Genomic DNA, 21,998 nt, shown 5'->3' with positions numbered 1-21,998 from the left:
AACTCCTTAGCCACTAAGCTAAGGGGGACACAGTTTCACCCTTTATAAAGAGAGTGATAATTTTACACTTCATCTTTTTAACAACGGTGAAATCCCTCATTTTAAATAATTTTAATGTTCTTATCTTCAGCTTTTAGAGAAAATTCTCACTATTCACATCCACAAATCATGCAAAGTCACGAATATTATACATACAAATTTTTCAAAGCTCAGTATTGTGAAATTAGAGCCTCTCACCTTAATATAGGAAACTCGACAAGAGCAAAACAAAGTTACAAGGAAATAGGCCTCAAGCCTCCTTTTTGGCAAATTTCTCGCTCTCCGCTCCATCCTACAAAATGTAGAGTTCTGATCTTTATATTTTTTCAGATTCACTTGTGGCATTGTGCATTCATAATATTAAACTTGTATAAAATTGATTATCTCTCTTGAATAGCCAACAAAGCTTACAGAAATGAAGGTTCTTTACTTGTAATTTTCTCCAATAAACCGAATGAAAATATTTTCAGTCAAGAAAAAGAAACTCTGTCCAAGAAAATAAGAATTGATAACCTACAGGATCTACCTGGAACAGGTCACTATAACAATTAAAGCAGGTCACTAGTGACCCAGTCTATACCCATTACTAGCGGAAAAAATGAATTTCAAGCGGAAGAAGACTATTTTGATTTTTAAATGATCTGACACAAGTTATTCTAATACTTACCAAATCAAATATTCAGAAAAAGGAGTCCTTTATGGTGGAAACGAGTTTTAAACCATACAGCTGAAAGATATGCAGTAAACTATTTTCTCGCTTTTATAGCTTATATACCCATACGAGAGTTCATACCACCAAAAAGGCTAATAAGTGCAAGATAAGCCATAAATGCTTTCACAGCATTGTCATTTATCCACGCACATGGGAATTTATGCTGAAAAAAATGTATACCTGCGATTCCTGTGTAAAACTGTTTTCTCATTTTTCCAATTTGTACAATCATTTGAGACTTTATACTGGAGAAAATCCATATGCCTGTAACATCTGTAGTAAACCATTGTCAGTAGTGTGCATGTATAAGGCTCGAAACTAGATTGCATAATATGCCTTACCACGGGCAGGCATATATTACTACAGACTGTGCACGCCATACCAGACGGGTTTCTGAGACAAAAAACATTTTCCGAGCCAATCAGAGATGTTTCTACTAACGGTACTGCATAAGGTAATAATAGATACGAAACTAGATTGCATGATATGCCTTACCACGGACAGTCATCTATTACTACAGAGGGTACAAGACCAGTCAGACATGTTTTTCTAGGTTCAATAGCCAAAACTAGAGATCTTCATATTTCGTATTCAAACATGGTCTCTTTGTAAAAATACTAGTTTTGGCCCGTGGATCATATAATCGTGTTTTTTCTGTATAAATTAAGGTGGAAATACTTTTTCTATATAGGTTTGAAAAAACAACTTGAACAGATAGTTATATTTGCTAAATTTATTCGTTTTCAAATGGAGAATTCTAAAAGGATCCTGGTGAGTGAGTATTTATTATTCTTTTTTACTCGAGACTTTTTGTATAGTTACCTTTTAACTATCTATCATGTTGGTTTCACACAGAAAATGAACTCCTGTAATTACCTGACGCAAATTCACATATATTGCAGCAGCTGTTCAACTACAAGGGTATTTTGGCTAAAAAAGGGTTCTTAACTAGCTTGCAAAAAAATCTCATAGGTTCATAATTGAAAAAAGGCATACAATTTTTTTCTTTTGCCCCGCCTTATGAAATACGATTATTGACAGACAGCTAAATGAGGGTATAATTGTTCTGATGAAACCCTCCCTTTAAATCCATTCTGGTATGTAAATGGCATTAGGTCTTCTTGGGTTATAATTAGAGGTACATATAGTGGGGGCCATTTGATCTAATAACTTAGTGTATGTGTTTTAATGTATGGCGTGAGCATTGGTTTTGTGGAGGGTGGAACGATGGCCCCATTAATATTCTGAATAAATATCAAACGGACCTAACAGTCAAATAGCGTTATTTTTATGCATATCATATTTTAAATATCGATAGATTAGGGTTCTCCTTGAACTGGAAAAATATTTCTTTTTTCATGAGTTTAAGTAGATTGAAATTTAAGCCTATAAGTTTTTAAATTGTGACATTCCCAATTGAAAAAATGTATACAATATTTGTTTCTTTTATCCCGCGTCATGAAATGTAATTATTGATAGACAGCTAAGTGTGGGTATAATTGTTCTGATGAAACCCTCCTTTCAAATCCATTCTGATATTTAATAACAATTTGGTCTTCTTGAGTTATAAATCCAGCTACATATAGTGGGAGGCATTTAATCTATTAACTTAGAGTAAGTGTTTTAATGTGTTGGGGGTGAGCTTTGGTTTTGGAGAGGGGGGAACGGTGCCGCAAAATAATGTTATTTTTCATGCACATCATATTTTAAATATTGATAGCTTAGCTACACCTAGGACTGCTAGAATTCTTTTCTTTTTTTACATGTTTAAGCCTATAAGCTTATAAGTTACCTGAGACACTTACCTGGCGAAAAAACTGAAAATTAATTTTTATTCCAGGAGATTGATGCTCAAGGTCTGCCTCACCAAAAGCGATCAAAGTTCGATGCAAGGATTGACGCCACTGATATGGACCTGATCAGATCTTTGAACATGGTGAGGGGGACTATAATCGCATACGCACCCCCATCAGGTAGGCAGGGCATTTCTAAGAAGCTACCTGCAATTTCGGACGTAAGTGTCTTTATCAGATAGTTTTGTGCATTAGGTAATGGAGTAATTGTGGGTGAGTAGAAAAGAGGCGGGGAGCGTGCAAAAACAAAAAAAAACTATTCCCATTCTACATAAATGAAAATCCATAATAACCCCATATTTTTTATTCAAGTTTATAATACACTTACAATTTTGCAATGAAAATATACTATGGATGGTAAATTAGCGAGAACCTAAGAAGAACCATGAAGAAGAAGAAGAAGAAGAAGATTTTAAATCAATCTTGGAAAATACTAGCAAACCTAGTGGAAACATTGATTTAACGATAAGGAGGAGCAGGCCGCTGATACCTAGAAAAAACCGAAGACGTATTGATATCAACTCAAAGTTACCACCACCACCCACTAGTACACAAAAGGGTAGTGGACGTTACACTACGTGTTTACGTTAAAAATGGTTGAATTTCTGAAACGTGTTTAAGTAAATATTGTTGAAGGGGGAAGTCTAAGTTCCCCCACCATTCTTTCCAAAGTCACTGGTGTTCACCCTAAAAGTGTAAAAGACTATCTACAAAATGAATCAAGTTACACTCTGCATAGAAATCAAAGGCATCGTGGAAATCATTATCGAAAAACTAAGGCTTTTTTCCTACTACATATAGTTTAAACAGATCTCTTAACTCTAGATGAGATTCAAAGGCGTCACAATACACCATACAAGTACATTCTACTTACAATCAGTGTTTTTTGTCGCTATACATATGCCATTCCATTGCGGACAAAGAGAGGTGTTGAAGTTGCTCAGGCTATAGAAAGTATTTTTGAACAAGACTCGTATAAAAAATTCAAATGGATCGCCGTAGTGAATTTGTTAATCCACATGTCGAAAAAGTATTAATGAAATATAATACAATGCTCTATCATAGTCATACTCCTATAGAGGCTGCATCGGCCGAACGATTGATAAGAACTATTCGATTTTTAAATTCAAGATATTGCACATTGAAAAATACACCTGCTATTATACCTGATTTAGATAAAATCATGTTGATTTATAATCAACGACCCCATCGATCATTGTCCAACTCAACCCCAACGGAAGTTTTTCATTCTGATCATGATGCATTTTATACTTTTCTTAAACAGTATTCCAATGAAACGATTGTGAAGAAAAAATTCAATGTTTGTGATACTGTTCGAATTAATAGAACAACTAATGTTTTTGAAAACGGCAGCTGCTTGTGGTCCAATGAAATTTTTAAAGTGGCAAAAATCATAGACACCAAACCCATAACTTATCGTCTACGAGAGAGCAAAGATGAAGAGACTCTCGGCGGCTTTTATGACTATGAACTACAAAAAGTTAGAAACAGTAGTGAAATCTATCAAATTGAAAAGATATTAAAGAGCCGTACTCACAGGGGTAAGAAACAGTTACTTGTTCGTTGGCTCGAATACAACTCCGATTTTGATTCTTGGATTGGTGTTGAAGACATGAACAATGCCCAATAATGTTTATGTAATCTTTATGTCAAACATCTCCGATACTCTCTAAAATGACTTAAATTAAACAAGTGATTTTTGGACGAAACTCTCCCCCACCATCAAATTCGATAGTGCGTATGAAGTGGCTCTTGTCAATTGTATTCTCAAAAATACCTAAGATATCCTGAGAAAGGATCACATATATGATATGAAAATTAGACCCTACGATTGGCCACTCATTACCGATCAACATGTTGATTTGCCACTCGTTAATTATCGAGATAAAATTTAAAAAATCAATTTATTTTAATATCTATATGTTGTAGAGCCATATGAGGAGCTCACTTGTATGAAAGATTTGTGTCGTACTATCAATAAAAGAATTTCCGCTCGTAAAAAAGGAACCTTTTAATTTAGCTATTGAATGGAAGATGGCAAGATCTACATTATTTCACTAATTGTTAATGAAAAGGTTATTCCCAATGATAATCTAAGAAATGTTCTTGGTTTTAAACACACTATAATCAATGGTAAAGTCGCTGGGAGTGTTAGGGGGATGAATCATGTTATTTTTGCAGACTACCCACCTGGCTTCTCCTCGGACTCCTGTATATTTCTTTATGCATCCTTTGCGGAAACATCGAGAGTTGGTAATTCAAATGCCCCCTCCTACGTGTTCTTGAACGAAAAACAACATAATAACATGTTCATAGCTATAATATAAAGCATCTTCAGTATGTTCCTGTAAACACTTCATATTTGGAACTCTGTCAGTTAACACTAAGAAGTGAATTGTGTGATCCTCTAGGAATATAAAAAGTTTTGGCTGGGATTATATGTCATTTTCGACCCATCGTCACTGCCTAAGATGAACAATAGAAGAATTCCATTTGTCTGTCCTGATATTGACTGCTATTTTGGGGCTCTGAGTCCTCGTGAAATAGGTCATGGATTGGAATATTAAAAAGGGTGTACTACAATGTCTGGCTATGAAAGTTACAACTATCTCCATCGAATTTTATTTTGAGAAAAGAACTTGCTGCAGCACCCGATAAAAATGGCATTATCACTTCGGCAATTCTTCATGTTCGAAAACAACAGGTTATGAGCTCTGTTGCATTGGCAGTGGAAAAGCTATGAGTCAATGGTAACAATATTAAACTTCTTATGTCCCATACGATCACCAATCAACGTTACATTGCCACTGGCTCTCGCAGCTATACCGATTTATCGTTTATCAATGGAAAAATCCCATCAAAACTCGCGATGGCCTTTGTGAAGAGTGCCAGTGCCGTTGGATCCTGGACTGCTTCCCCCCATGATTTTAATTTTTTTTGGTCTATCTAGCCTTGTGTACAAAGTAAATGGAATTTTACTGTACACTCTATCATTTGATTAAAAAAAATCATATAGAACTCTTTATGAATTGACCATCCAATCTCTAGATCATGACTCAAAACTACTTGGAAGTGGTATACTAGGCCGTACCCTCCCCAAGAATCATAACGTATCTAACTCTGACTTGGAACGTAACCAGAATACTGCTACTGTACAAATAGGAACGATACTTACAGAACGCACATTTCCTAACGCTTTAAGTTAGAACATCCCATTAGTACCATTGAGTCAGTTTGAAACTTATTAGGAAATCACACCCGACGACAGTGTTCTATTAGACCTTGCACCATGAACCCAAACCAAATAATCAGCGTATTCAATATGGATTTATACATATACAAGTGCAAGTCCTATTGCATACCATCGGACTTCATTGAAAAAATTCCAAGTGTTAACAATACCCTAATCATTGTTAATAGCAGTCCATCGAGTTTGAAGACAGGTCATTGGCTATGCATCTTTCAAACAGTGAAGAATATCGAATTTTTTGATCCTCTTGGCCTATCATGTAAATTCTACCTTCCACACATCGATAACTTTAATGAGATCACTGATCCCATCACCTCTCTCAATATCAACTATTATTATTGAAACCATCAACTAATATTGGAAATCAAAGGAGAGTACAGGATTTAACGACTATGACAATTGGCTTTCATGCACTACTCTTTTTCATGTTCAGATTTCGTGGCTATACCCACAAGTAGTTTCTCAGCATTTACGTATACTTTCCTCGACTGAACGACTTTCTAGTGGAAAATATACTTTCAAATGTGTTTAATATTGATTTTAGTGCCTTACGAATAAAATGTTCTAAAAATGTATGTAAAATTGTTTATTAATAAAAATAATGTATATACATGATAAAAATGGTTTTTCTACTCTTTAGATTTCTTCTTCTACTACGTATAGGAATTTTTCAAGAACAACTAATGCAGGAAGATCATCTGAATTCACTGTATACTGATCCTGATGTGCTGCACTGTCAGGGTCACATTTTCTACAGTATAATGTAACTTCACTCCTATCATATCTCTTTGTATAGTCAATGATACTATTCTTATTCATTTTGTAAAATTCCCATGTTTCAATTTGCTTATTTGAAGCACGGTCACATACAGTGTCCTCAAGTGGTGAATCACATTCTGTAACAGCAAAATAAAAATCAGTAGGCTTATAATCATACTATTCATTGTCTTCACAACGATGACGTAGAAACCAAATTCTTCTGTTGTTCCAACAGTTGAATCGTAGACCTAACTCCTCCTCCCAAAACAATCTAAAGCCACGACGATACCAATCTCGTAGTAATAAACTAAAATCAAGTTTAGGATTCTTTCCAATCATACCTGGATATGTATTCTCTCACTGATTAAATTTATCATACCGGTAATTAGAGCATAGGTGTCCTCTAGGTTAAGAGTCACACACCTCTACAAGACAGGAATTTCAACCTTTAATTTGTACAGCATATCCTCTATGCAATTTACACAGGTTGCATAATCTGCACTTTCCATCATATTCATCAATCATTATACAATTCTCACATGATGACCAGCTTCCCAGTGTATACATGCATAGTGGACATGTAAGGAACATTTTTTCATGTTTTGACACTCTCACCGGCAAAAGGAAACTGAGCTACGATCAACAAATTGAGTGGGATAGAGAGGAGAAAGAGAGGAGTAAATCCTCTTTGAACAATGTATTTCTCGTTAAAGAAACATAGTCTTAAATTTCTAAGCTAGTGTTTGTGTTTAAAAGCAAATCCACAATATCATTTTGCCTTGCCATGATTAATATGTCAATAAATTGTGTAAATGCCTTTGGACCACGACGTAAAAGCTTCATACAATAGTCTAATGACAGAGAATCAGTTTTCATTATATCGACAAGCATTCCCTGAGAAAATATCGTCCTTTGAAAATATAACTCCAGAAAATCATCATCTAGAATCAAACGTTTTTCCATAAACACAAGATTCCCTATAATTTTCTCTTTATCAAATCTATCAGTTTTTTAGAGTCACAACACTCTCACAACCAACTACTGACTAACCAGGATTCTTTTTCCACTTTAAAAATATACACTTACCTGCTATAGAAAAAATATCTTCGATTTAGAAACAATTTTATTGAATATAATTACAACAATAATAATCACTGATTCAGTTTATTCTCCTCGACATATTTCACTAGTGTATTTAAAGCAGCTTGAAGTCTATTTATATGCACAATATGCAGTTTTGCTGCAAAGCATAATTTCTCCTCCAATTTGAATTTGCTCAATGATATCACATATCTTGCATACGTATTCTCCCATTCAAGGCTTTGTCTACATCCTCGTGTAATTTCCACTGCCATATTTTGTACTCGCGCCCTTGTATCATTGCTACTATCTTCACCATCATCAAGCTATAATAGTGTAAATATACCACTCATTTTCTGTGTTAATATCGTGTTAAATAAAAATAAAATGTTCTCTCTCTGAATTCAATTCTCTTACTTGTATGAACTATAATGAAAATCACTCCTTATATTGAATCCGATTACTGTACTAATCAAGTTACCATATATTGGAGTACCGTTATTAGAAACATCTCTGATTTGCCCAGAAAATGCTTTTTGCCTCTGAAACCCGTCTGGTAAGGCATGTACCGTCTGTAGTGATAGATGCCTGCCCGTGGTAAGGCATATTATGCAATCTAGTTTCGGACCTTATACATGCACACTATTATTGTCTCCAAAATCCATGTTATCCATGCAGATGAAGCTTCACATAACAACTAACATATTAGTGAAAAACCTTCAGGAGCTACAATAGACCTACACTTTACCGAGAAAATGAATTTTTCAACTTGATGCTGTAAGAGTAAACACACACTATCTTTTTGTGGTATAATATTAGCCTACAAAATATTTTTTTCCTATATTTTTGCCGATCATAGTTGATGTTTTTTTTTACATATATTTGTTCCCTGTCGCTAAAATTTAGGAATTAGGTCCTGCTCATTTTGCTTTGAAATGAATTTTGCCGATTTCGAATTATTCATAATGACTGGCTCGTGAACAAGTTTTTTAATGTCTTCGTTCTTTTTATGTAGTTCATTTTATTGCCGAACATGCATTATCAGAATTACAAAGTTTCTCAGGAGATATAGTTTGCGACTCAAGAGCCACATCTGGCTTTTGAGCCGCAGGTTGCCAACCACTGCTGCTGGTCATGATGGTAAAGATCAAATAGTCATGTAAAGAAACAGGAAATCACAAACGCACTATATGCTATTCTCTTGGTGGAATCCTGTATCTTAAGAAATCCTAAGTTTGTCCCATTTTGAACTTAATTTTTCAAGTATTATATTCAAATTTTAACATACAATATTCACTCACAAAATATTTGTAACCCAATAATATTAGCCATCCGGATCTCATAATTCCTAACTATTCCACTTGATAAAAAGAAAAAGTGTATGCAATTTTGTTTGATGTGAGTAAAGAGCTATTATAAAACTTCTTCTATTTGACATAACTGAGGAAAGTACAACCCCAAAGCCGTATCTTTTGGTCATACATATAAAATACAGCTAAATATTTTTTTAGGACTGATTAATCGTAAGCAAATAGGAAAATAAAAAAGACAACATAATGCGTCTGATAAAAATAACTTCTTAAAACTTGAAATTTCTTTTTTCTAAAAAAAATTACACTTAAAAAAAAAAAAAAAAAAAATATCAATTACGTCAAAGACCAAACTGTAGCTGAATAAGACTTTTTTTTGAATCTCAGCCTTTCAAAACCTAAAGCCATGAAAAAAATTTCAGTACTCTTTAATATACTTGAAATACCTACATCAAAGTAACAAAAGATTTAGATCGAAGGCAAACAATATCAAGAATTCTGAAGTCGTATCACTTTACCTTACTTTATTTTTTATATTTTAAAAAGAGAATAAAGCTAATAAGCACGAGCCAAATAAAACTATACTTTCTTCACAGGGTGAAGCTGCTCAAATGGCAATAAAAGAATGTCGATATGCTGCAAAGCGTAAGAGAAGCCGAGATGGTCGGCCTGTTGTCATCATTTTTGGCCGAAGAGGTGGTGGTCGATTCCCATCAAGAAGACTTATTGCAATCAATATATTAAATTTTTGTGTATATAGGCAGTTCTGCAGTTTCCCAATTGGATTTGTTATCAATTTAGCTCTTGTGGGTGTACCAGGTGAGACAACTGTTATAGTAAACAAAATTATTTACACACTCTTCGCTTTATTTCAATGCTTTTTCAAGTTTTAATTATCTTTTCGTTTTAATCTCTTTTATTGTCGATATAATCTTGTTTTAACTTTATTCTTATATTTGTTATCTTAATTTCTTATCTTGTGTCACGAATATACTAGACCTAATTACTCGATGTAAGACATAGCTGTCACTAGTCTGTAAGGTCCATACTTTGTCCATACTTTGTGAAGTGTCACTGGTAACAGTTTGCAAAGTGGTACTTATGGTAGTGCTGTCCCCCAAACAGTGCTGTTTCTTTTCTTAACTAGTAAACGTTGCTGCGTGCAGCCTAATTCTTTGAAAATATAGTACGAATCTAGACTCAAGATAACGAATAATCTTTCTCTATTTAAAAATTTGCATGGAAATGAAATGTAGCACTTAATTCTAGCTCAATATTGCTGAAGTAAATTTTGTCTTATGGGTAATATGAGCTTCCGGTTAGTCCATCCTAAAAAATTGAGCTTCCGATGAATCTATGTTAAATAGCAGACCTTCCGGTTACTTGTGTCAATTCCCTCTTTAGCTTGGTATGTGGGCTTCGTTGGTGTTTCCAGAGAGAAAGAATGAATAATTACCTTAACTATTGTTGGAGTGGAGTTTGAAAGTGGGGAATCGGACTAAACATGATTTCTCTATTTTTTCCTTATCTTGTTAATCTTTCATCATGGCTGGAACTCATTAAGTACCACTTTCCCATTATGCAGACATCTCATTAAAAAAGGCTGGAATAAAGTGTGGAAGTAGTGATTCTAAGATGATGTGTTGCTAATCTGAGTCTTTAGAGCTACGGCCCTCTGGGACATTCTGCTTTCTACTGAAAATGTTAGCAAAATGAAAAATATTTTTTTAGAGTTTGAGAGCTCAGGGTGCAAGAATAGGTTCTAAAATCAACGTCAGGTTAGACAACACTGAGATGGGGAAAGAGTGTAAGCATCCATCTTGACCTTTGATGGCTTGGTGCTCCAATGAGTTGTTAGCAGCAGTAATGTTTGTCTGTTAGACAAAAGGCGAGCATATTGATGTAAGTTTCATTTAGTCTGAATATCTGTTTCTTTGGCACAAAACGGGAGAAGTTAATTTTTTTTCTCTTAAGATTTCTGGGAAAGTATGAATCCGCTTTCAGTTTTCTGTTGTTTATTCAGATGTCTTATCAAAACCAGTTTACAAGTTTAGAAGGATGCAAGTTAATGCAAGATAGGCCAATCAATTCTGGATGGTTTAACCTCATAAGACGAAAAGTTTATAAAGGACGAGACAGGGTGATACCTCATGATATCGAACGACCTAAAAATTAGTACTAAAACAGTTTTAATTTTTAATGCCAAAATTACATATATACCAGGTTTTCACTTAACTTTCATGTTACCTCCGTTCTATTTTTTTAGGGTTTCCAGATATCATTGCTGCTGGTGGCGCATCTTCAGCATATGTATCGGGGTAATATGTGCAGGTTAAACCCAGTTCAATATTTATTTAATTATTATACATTTTTTTGCTTTTTACTGTATATATTAAATTATTCTTTCATTTCTTTATTTAGTAAAAGGACATAGAAAAAATGTCAGGAGCATGTAGTTAATGTCTCAGGTTATGGAATTTATGATTAGTAATAGTGAATCGCAAGTTGTATTGAGCTCTTGTCACCATTTTCAGGGAACGAAGGGATCTCACTCCTCTCAGGATTTTAGTCACAGACAAAATAAACATTAAATACTATGTAGCTAATTCTGTGTCAAATATCCATGTAAAATAATGACTTTCTTCAGAAAATAACGAAGGGTTTATCCTATGGCACGATTGTTAATAATCTGTAAAAAATTTTTCAGAAAAAATCTATTAACTGGTAGAGAGGTTTCTTAATGTCGTATTCATTAAGAAGAAGTTAACTAAGTGACATATCCTGCCAAAAATCAGGTTTCTAAAACTGTTTAAATTTTCTTACGACTATAAACTAAAATTATATGTGACCTAAATACATTAAAGTTTGTACAAGAAGGTTTACACGTCTGAATTTATGTAACCTTGAGGCCCTTTTGCAGCGGTTTGGCTACCCTTACTATTATTCTAGCAAGAACATATCTTGGACACGTTCTAGCGTAGCCAAAGGTTTGAATTCTAAAAAATTTGAGACCTATCTGACAAGCATCTATTCCTGTCAGTGTGAAATAGTCCCCAAAGTGTACCCCTCCTTTTCAATGGTAAGGTTTTTTCTCACAGTTTTGTCACGCTAATAAATATTAAGTGCACGAGCTTGTTGCAGTCACCTATTCTTAGAATTTATATAATTATAACTAATATTTAAACCCACAGACACATACGGCACAATTTAAACTTGTTGCCACATTTCCAAGCTAACGTTTCTGAGTGCAGCGAGGAGGTAAGTTCAATTTTGAACAAAATCAAAGTCCTAGGTACTTAATAAGGTCAAAGTTTTATTAACCTAAAGGAAATTAACAAAAGATATCATTTCGTATGAATTTAGTAAAAGCTGATATATTACTTCAAACATCTAAGAAATCGTCTGTAATAGCTCTGATCCACTAAAAATGTAAACTATGAGTCATCACAAACATACCAGTATAATCTAAGATTGTGTTAATCAAGTAAAATAAATACAGTAACTATACAGTGAATTGCAGATGACAGCAGAATATATCTCATGAATACACACTGTAAGTGGTTGAAACAAGAAAACATAACCTAAGGGATTCCTAAACAAAGTCAAATAAATTCTCTCAAGTGACAATATATTGACTAAGAGAGCGCTAATCAGCTAAAGCCCACTCTGTAGGTGGTTCAAGTTTGCTAATTTATCCCATGATAACGTCTATTCACTCGAATTAATCGTTTAAACTAAATAAAGCTCTGAGATATATCTTATGATTTCACCAATCAGCTCGAGTAAAGCAAATATAATAATGCAAACATTTAAAACTATTCAAAAACAGCTCTAGTGCGTAAAAAAAATTATGTTAAATTACCTACTGGAACAAAATTCAAGCTTAGAACGTGGTAATCTTGTTAAACAAATGCATCAAAAAGCAGATAAATCATCTCAAACATCAAAAATTGTAAACAATAACTTCGACTTGCCAAAATGTTGGCTATTATTAGTTTCAAAGAAGAAAATGTAACCTAAAAGTGTTAATCAAGTCAAACCAACACATTAAGAGATAAATAAGAGCAGACTATATCTTATGATTTTACCTGACTCTCTCTAATGTGACATATAAATTTCCTCAGATATAAAAAATTATCTACAATAATTCTAATCCGCTAAATTGTCTAATCCTACTACTTGAGCTGCTGCAACATAGGAAATTTAGACTAATGACGTTTCAACTAATGCTAAAAAGCACAGGAAACCAAATATAGAGGCAGAATATATCTCTATTATTTTACCCAATCCATTCTATTTGGGTACATAAATCATCTCTAACATTGAAAAGTAGCCATTAGAATATATGAAATAACAAAATATCAGGATAATCAGGTTGAAATAACAAAATATCAGGATAATCAGGTTGAATACTATGAAATACTATGAAGTACAAATAGTATCCCTAGAAAAAAGTTAATTATTTCAAAGAAATAGACTAGAAAGTAAAAATAGTATTAAATTGTAGCAGTCTGCTATTCTTCAGTTTGCTCGTCTGTTGCAATTTTATTCTAAAGAAGAATTTTTTAAATTCAAGTCTACAGTAAAAAATAAACTTTGAATGTTTTTTAAAGTAAAAAAATACGTCATAGATTTCGCAGATATAAAAAAAAATTCAAACCTAAACCTAATGTTAAGAACATTTAAAAAGATCAGGAGAGGACAATTTTGGAGAGAAGACTAAAAACGTTCAGAATAAAGAAAAACGGGATCTGCCTCAAGGGAAAACTTTGTAGGTCTCTCGAAAACTATATTTGTATTCTTTTTAGGCTTTAATATTGCCCTTTACCTTCCTTTGAAAATCTGAGCTCAATATAATCTTTGAATTCAGTCCAATATCCAAATTCCAACATCCCCTGAAATTTTAAACACGATAACTCCAGCTAATCTGTAGATATTAAATATTTATATAGTCCATTAGTTCTCTGCCCCTCTATGAAAGTCTAAAGCCTCATGTTCGATATTTAATTATCCTTAAACTGAATAGACGAAAATCCCCACCCCTTTTAGTGACAGTAACTACAGGTTAATTCTTTGAATTGACCTGTAACTATTAGTACTGTTTAATGTGTAATCAACAGTACTGTATAATTGAGATAATACTGTTTAAGAAATTCCTAATCCAACCACACAAGATAGCAACTTCTAAGCAGAGCTTAAAAGTTGCCTTACAAGGTATTAAATTTAAACAAAAACTTTGTCACAATTATCTCTTATCTCCAAAAGTGGTTTTATGCAAGTCAATGAATTTTAATATCTTGAGATATTCATTCTTATTAGCAACCTAATAATTGTGTATATTCTTTACCTCATTAGTAATATCCAAGAATTGAATCAATATATTTTACTTTTATCAGGATTTTCACTGAAGTTAAGGTGAAAAACTTTCAATCTTTCATGACGATTATTAAATAATGTAAAAACAAGTGTTTTAACTGAAAGTATCGAGCAACATTGAAACTTAAAACGAACAGAAATTATTATGTATATGAAGGGGCTCGCCCCCTCGTCAATACCTCGCTCTTTACGCTAAAATTCGAATTGTGTTCCAATTCTTTAAGAATGACCCTGAATCACAATGGCTGTTTAATTAGAATAAACAGCTCTTTCGAAAGTACTAAAAAAAAATTTAACGTAAAGAGTGAGGCATTGAAGAGGGGAGAACCCCTCACATACCTAATAATTTCTGTTCATTTTAAGTTTTAATGTTGCTCCTTAATTTCAGTTGAAAAAACTTATTTTGTTTAATTTCTGATCGTTTTTAGAATAAAGCTGGGAAGTCCGGCACTCCCTTCATAGAAATTTCCCTTTCCCTATGAAAAATTCATCCATAGAAAGATTCTACCACATAACCCCCTCTCCCCGATCTCCCACCAGAGAAAATCCCCCTGAAAACGTCTGCATACTTCCCAATAATACTAAATATAAACAAAGGGCAAAGTTCATAACTTGTATCCCTTCCCCAGGGGATTGGGGGGGGGGGAATAAGTCATCTTCAAAGACATAGTTATTAGATTTTTCGACTTTGTTGAACAAAATGGCTATCTAAAAATTTTGATCGGTTGACTTTGGAAAAAAATTAGCGTGGGAGGGGGCCTAAAAGTCCTCAAATTTTTCGGTCACTTAAAAGGGGCACTATAACTTTTAATTTCCGTTCGAATGAGCCCTCTCGCAATGTTCTAGGACTACTGTGTCGATACGATCACCCTGGGAATAAAAACAAATAAACACGTCTCCGTGATCTTTCTTCTGGCAAAAAAGATAAAATTCCACATTTTTGCAGATAGGAGCTTAAAACCTCTATAGTAGGGTTCTTTGACACGATATATCTGATGGTGTGATTTTCATTCAGACTCTATTACTTTTAGGGGCTGTTTTCCCTTTTGTCGAAAATAAAATCCCTTTTTTCGAAAATCCCTTTTTTCGAATTTTCTCAGGCTCGTTACTTTTTTTAGGTAAGACTAAACTTGATGAAACTTATATATTTGAAATCAGCATAAAAATCCATTTTTTTATGTATCTATTGGTGTCAAATTCCGTTTTTTAAAGCTTTGGTTACTATTTAGCCGGGTCGCTCCTTACCTACAGTTTGTTACCACGAAATGTTTGGTGAATGGAAATTCAAGAACGACTTTGCAATAGAAACTGGAACTGTAAATAGCGGAATTTCGAAAACATTCTATACGATAAAAAATTCTTTTAATGTTGATTCTAAGCAAGTAAAACACAGTTGATTATTTTACTGGGCAGATTGTAAACATTACAGGTTATATTTAAAGAGATCGGAAGGAGGAGGATTCTCAAATAATCACATTTTCTAAAAAAAAGCTCTTCGTCAAAAAAAATCAAAATAAATAGCTTGAAAGTTTAGTTGTGGCATTTCAGAAATAAGTTTTTCAAATGAAATTAAAGACCAAAGTTAAAACTTTAAACGAATATAAACAAGAATAAATAAGAGAGAGGTTACCATCCCCTGAGTCACCCCCTTTCTACGCGAATATTAAATAAAAAAAAACAAGTTTTTTAAACTGAAAGTAAGGAGCGACATTAAAACTTAAAACGAACAGAAATTATTCCGTATATGAAAGGGGCTGTCCCCTCCTCAACGCCTCGCTCTTTACGCTAAAGTTTTTTATTGTTTTAAAAAATAAAGTTGTGAGACAGAGTCAAACTTTAGCGTAAAGAGCGATGCGTTGAGGAGGGGACAGCCCCTTTCACATACGGAATAATTTCTGTTCGTCTTAAGTTTTAATGTGGCTCCTTACTTTCAGTTGTTTTTTTTTATTTAATTTATGATTGTTTTTTAGTTAATGCAGCTTTTATTTTGGCTAACCGTCATTGAATAAGTAAACAAAATTTGCATAAAAATTTTACTTTTCTTTTGCTAAATGGATGTCTTTACAAATTAACTTACGTAACTAACTTCTATATTTGTATATTTTTCTTCTGGCAAAAAATACAAAGTTGCAGATTTTTGAAGATATGAGCTTGAAACCTATGTAATAGGGTTTTCTGATACGCTGAATCTGACGGTGTGATTTTCATTAAAATTCTTTCACTTGCAGGGGATGTTTCCCCCCTCTTAAGAAATTCGGGTAATTTTTTTCAGGCTCGTAGCCTTTGATGAGTAATACTAAACTTAATCAAATTTATATATTTAGAATCAGCATTATAAACACATTCTTTTGATACATTTATTGACATCAAAATTCCGTTTTTAAGAGTTTCGATTACTATTGAGCCGTAGGCGTATCGCTTGTTTTTTTATTGTTTTTTTTTATTACGTATATGTTATTACGTATATGATGGGGTTCTCCCCTTAATCAAAAACACGCACTTTACGTTAAAAGTTAAAAAAAAATTTTATTAAAAAAACTCAGAATAAAAAAGGCCGGTTAATTATAATAGATATCTATTTTGAAAGCACTAAAAAAAAATGTAGCGTAAAGAGCGAGGTATTGACTTGGGGGAGGACCCCCTCACATACGTTATAATTTCTGTTCGTTTTAAGTTCTAATGTTTCTTCTTACTTTCAGTTGAAAAAACTTGTTTTTTTTATTTAATTTCTGATCTTTTTTTTAATAATGCTTGGAAATCCGGCGCCCCCTTCATAGAAATGTCCCTTACCCCAAAGAAACATCCTCCACGGAAAGATTCTCCAGAGTAGGCCCCGCCTCTAGCCGCCCCCCCTCCAGAAAAAAATCCTTCCTGAAAATGTCTGTATGCTTCCCAATAACCAATAAATAATACTGGCAAGTCCGGCGCCCCCTTCATGGCAATTTCCTTCCCCCATGAAAACTTCCTTCATGGACAGATCCTGCAACATAACCCCCGACCCACCCTTCCCTCCCACTACCAGAAAAAAAACCTCCTGAAAAACTTCTGTATACTTCCCAATAACCAATACTATATGTTAACATTGGGTAAAGCTCATAACCTTTTGCCCTCCCCCTGGGGGCTTCGGCGGATTAAGTCATCCTAAAAGATATATTTATCATATTTTCGACCATGCTGGACAAAATGGCTATCTCAAAATTTTGATCGGGTGACTTTGGGAAAAAAATAAGCGTGGGAGGGGGCCTAGTTGCCCTCCATTTTTTTTGTCACTTAAAAAGGGCACTAAACCTTTAAATTTCCGTTCCAATGAGCCCTCCCACGATATTCTAGGACCACTGGGTCGATACGATCACCCCTGGGAAAAAAACAACAAAAAAACAATTAAACACGCATCCGTGATCTTTCTTCTGGCAAAAAATGCAAAATTCCACATTTTTGTAGATAAATGCTTGAAACTTCTACAGTAGGGTTATCTTATATGCTGAATATGATGGGATGATTTTCATTAAGCTCCCATTTCTTTTAGGGGGTCTCTCTCCCTTTTTCTGAAAATCAGCAGAATTTTTTCAGGCACGTAACTTCTGATGGGTAGCACTAAACTTGATGAAAGTTATATATTTGAAATCAGCATTTAAATTTGATTCTTTTGATGTATCTATTCATATCAAAAACCCGTTTTCTAGAGTTTCGGTTACCATTGAGCCGGGTCGCTCCTTACTTACAGTTCGTTACCACGAACTGTTTGATTACAGCAAATTATGGATATTGATCAGTCTCTAATTAAAGCACAAGTTAAACTTTTGCAGAAAAATTAGGTACTTTGTACTGTGGCTACCTCCCTTGTAAACCAAATAATATCTGTGTTTCATTCTAATACCCCCAGTTGTTCTCAATATAGTACTGAGGTTTCGTATTGGAAACCATACACAGAGTGCCTTTTTATTTAGTTTTAAAGCAAAATGGGCCAAATGCATAATTTTTATGAAATGACATACCCAATATTCCTAAGGACATAGTTACTGGACCGTTCTACTATGCTGAACAAAATTACTGTCTAAAAATTTTGAATGGATGTGTTTGGAAAATGACCGGGCTCGGCAGGGGGTCTGCTTACCCTCGGATCTCTTTTCATCCTTTCTAGGGCACTAGTTCTAGAGCACTAGAACTTTTAATTTCCAATCAAATTAGCTCCTTTAAAAGTGTAATAAAATTTCTAGTTAATATAAAGCGGTGCCACCTATGATATTGCTTAAAGGCCCTTTTTAAAACCTTAATGCATATAGTTTTTACGTTTAATTGAACCTACCCCTAAACATTCTCTTAAAGTTTTACGTTAATTACCTTAATACGTACTGTGTCCACACTGGCTATACATGACATATGAAAACAAGAGAGGAAAGGAAATAATAAATGAAAAATAAAATCAAAAAGCCGAGAAAATGAGGATTTTGTCAGCCAGTGGCAAAATATGAAGACGTAGAACAAGCAAATATTTCCACAAGGAAGTCTTCAGTACTAGAAAAAAAAAATATTTAACCTTCGGAAGTGAATTTTTAACAAGAGCAGAATAAACACCTGCTCTTGCTGGATTATATTTGTGTCTATTCTGCTCTTGTTACGTTCACTTCGGAAGGTTAGATTTTGTTTGAGTGGTTTTTTTCTTTTTTAGCACTGAAGATGACTTGGCGGAGGTCTTTGTCAAAAAATTTACTTGTTCTTCGTCTTTAAATTTTGCCACTGGCTGACAAAACCCTCGTTTTCTCACTAATTTGATTTTACTTTTCATTTATTATTTCCTTTCCTCTTTTGTTTTCATACGTTAATACTCCTAGCGTCATTATTTACAGCGTCGTTAGCGTCATTAGCTGTAGTGGTAGTTTTACTAGTATACATATAGGGCCTTTTGGCTACTTCAAAATCCACCATAGCTAAATCCACCAAGGTCTAAATTAATGATATAAGCCGTTCTTGAGATATCTTTTTGTCAAGTTTTTTAAAATCTACATGTATATAGTTCGTATTGATTTAGTTCAACATCCGGCAAAATATTCCTTGAAAGCTTCACCTTAATACTCTTAGCTTGCGTAGTAGCAATAGCTGTAGTAGCATTAGGCTAGTAGCAGTATGCGCATATTGTCTTTGGTCTCTTCAACATCCCCTTCAACAAACGCTGAAAGTTTTAACTTAATACCATTAACCTTTCACCAAGCATTTCTGATACGGCCTCTTGACACCCTGTGGGGGCATGGTATGTTTAGATTTAGTTCCATAGTGTTTCAGTTTTCCCCAAATTTTTCAATTTAATACCCTTAGTTTTAGTGGCAATAGTAGTAGAAGCAGCAGTAGAATTAATAGTACTAGCCTTAGATTTAGTGGCAGTAGTGGTAGTAGAAGTAGTAATAATAGTTACAGTAGTAGTAGTATGAGTAGAACCAGTAGTATTACAATGCAAATATTTTCTTTTGTTTAGTTTAACATTCCCCACAAAAAGTCCTGGTAGTTTCAACTTCACACACCAAACTATTCCTACGATGTTGATGTTACGCCCTTTAGACAACTTGCATACAGACGGCGTGCTGTGATTCAGTTCAACCTCCTCCCTTCAAAATTCCTTGAAAAATTCACCTTCATACCCTTAGGCATAGTTGTAACAGTAGTCACACCAGTGGTATTGGTATTTCGGTCGAACATCCCTCTCATCAAGTCCTGGAAGTTTGCTGCTATATCCTTTTGATAATTTCTATGCTTCTGGAAATTTTCATCTCAATGGCTCCTTACAAGTAGTTGTAATAGAGGTATTAGTTGAAGTAGAAGTAGTAGTAGCAGTGTATGAAGCAATGATAGTAGTATTAGTAGTAGCGTGCACATGCTTCCTTTTGGTTATATGATCATCCCTTTTAAGCATTCTCTGAAAGTACCAACTTAACGCACCAACTAAATCTTTAAATACAATCTTTTAACAATGTACATGCACATAGCGTCTTTTGATTTGGTTCAAATTTCCCCTCAATATTGTAAATTGTATAGTATGGTAGTAGTAGTGGTGGTGGTAGCAGTAGTATGGGTGGTAGTTATAGTAGTAGTGGTAGCATGCAAATATTGTCTTTTTAATCATCTCCCTTATCATTTCCTGAATGTTCCGAATTCCTAAATTCAGTCGTTTCTAAGTTACGATCTCTTGGCAATCCGTATACACGTAACGTGTTTTGATTCAGCTCAAAACTCCCTTCAATATTCTCTAAAAGGATCACATAAATACCCTTTGTCCTTTTAGAAAGTAAAGTTCAAATATGTATACATTTCTCAACAACATATACTATATGCAAACAATGAACGAACTGCCTAACTTACCCTGAGGACTGTGGAGAGGTTGAAATTCCAAAAGACATAATTACAGGACCTTTCAACAATGCTGAACAAAATGGCTATCTCAAAATTTTGATTGGATGTATTTCGGGGAATGATAGGCTTGGTAGGGGGGGGGGGGGGCTGGTTTCCCTTCATTCACTTTTGACTCTTAAAAGGGCACTAGAACTTGCGACTTCCAGTCAAATGATCCCCATTCGATTCAAAGCTTATGCAACCATCTTTTCCATAAGAACCTTATATGTCCCGGGGCACAAATTTGCACTTTACTGAAAAAAATATAAATGTTTTTACTTTTATAACTTTAATAAATCAAATAATTTTAACATTTTGATTAATAAATATCAGTATATGTATATTAAACTGACAATGAACATTCATTTTTATTTTTTCAGTAAAGTGCAAATTTTGTTCCAGCCTTGGGAAGGCATAGGGGTTTTGGGCCCAACTTATGTTAATTTCTGCTCGTTTGAGTTTGACTCGGTTATTTATTGTAATTTCTGTTCGTTTTGGGTTTCATTTATTTATTGATGCTGATTTGTGATAGTTTCGAGCTTGGTAGATTATTTGATTTTATTTATACTAATTTTTTGTGTAATGGAGTTTTCTACTTTTCTTTGAAAATCTTATTTTGTGGAAAAAGTTTTTTTAATTAATTTTTGTTCGTTTTATATTGACATAGTCTTTTCAGGGAAAAAGAAAATAACACTTTAAATCATTTTGTTTTTTAAGACCTTATAGTTTGGCCTGCTATTTGTATACTGGAGAAAAATTTTCAGCAATTTTTAATAACATACACCATTTTAAAAATCTGGACATAAATAGTACTGTTTAACTTAGTTTCATACCTCCTCTAGTTGACCTGAAATAGAAAATTTGATACCATTCGCAAAAAAATCTGTTTACTTTCTTTGATAGCTTTGATACACTTACACTATTTTGATTTGGTTAAATTTTAAGAGCAGAAGTAGCCTCAAAAGTTTGAACATAATACCCTCAGTTGTTCTTGGGATACTGCTGAGGTGCCTTATTGGGAATTAGCATTATCACAGAGCATTTTGATTTAATTTTAAGGCAACATTTAGTTTTTAAACATAATGGGCCAATGGGAGGGTGGGAGTGGAAGGGGATTAGTTGCCCTCCAACCACTTTCGAATATCAAAAAGGGCATCAACCCTTTCTATTTTCTATCGAATGAGCCCCTTTTGAAGTTCCCACGACAACTCCTTCGA

At 34.0% G+C, this 21,998-nt stretch overlaps 1 protein-coding gene across 1 annotated transcript in view; it reads left to right on the top strand.

Moving 5' to 3' along the window:
* The window catches only part of LOC148947655 (uncharacterized), a 121,981-nt gene extending 110,545 nt beyond the window's left edge, over positions 1-11,436 (top strand). The window contains exons 5-6 of the mRNA XM_089096183.1: positions 9,621-9,843; positions 11,291-11,436. Of these exons, the coding sequence (XP_088952309.1) occupies positions 9,621-9,843; positions 11,291-11,346 (279 nt within the window). The 3' untranslated portion in view covers positions 11,347-11,436. The remainder of the gene's footprint in view (positions 1-9,620; positions 9,844-11,290) is intronic.
* Positions 11,437-21,998: the final 10,562 nt, after the last annotated feature.

The sequence above is a fragment of the Artemia sp. Qi Xiang Cuo genome, chromosome 10 (assembly GCF_049724085.1).
Source record: "Artemia sp. Qi Xiang Cuo chromosome 10, ASM4972408v1, whole genome shotgun sequence".
Taxonomy (NCBI): domain Eukaryota; kingdom Metazoa; phylum Arthropoda; class Branchiopoda; order Anostraca; family Artemiidae; genus Artemia; species Artemia sp. Qi Xiang Cuo.
The sequence above is the reverse complement of the archived record's forward strand: the minus strand, read 5'-3'. Positions and strand labels throughout refer to the sequence as shown.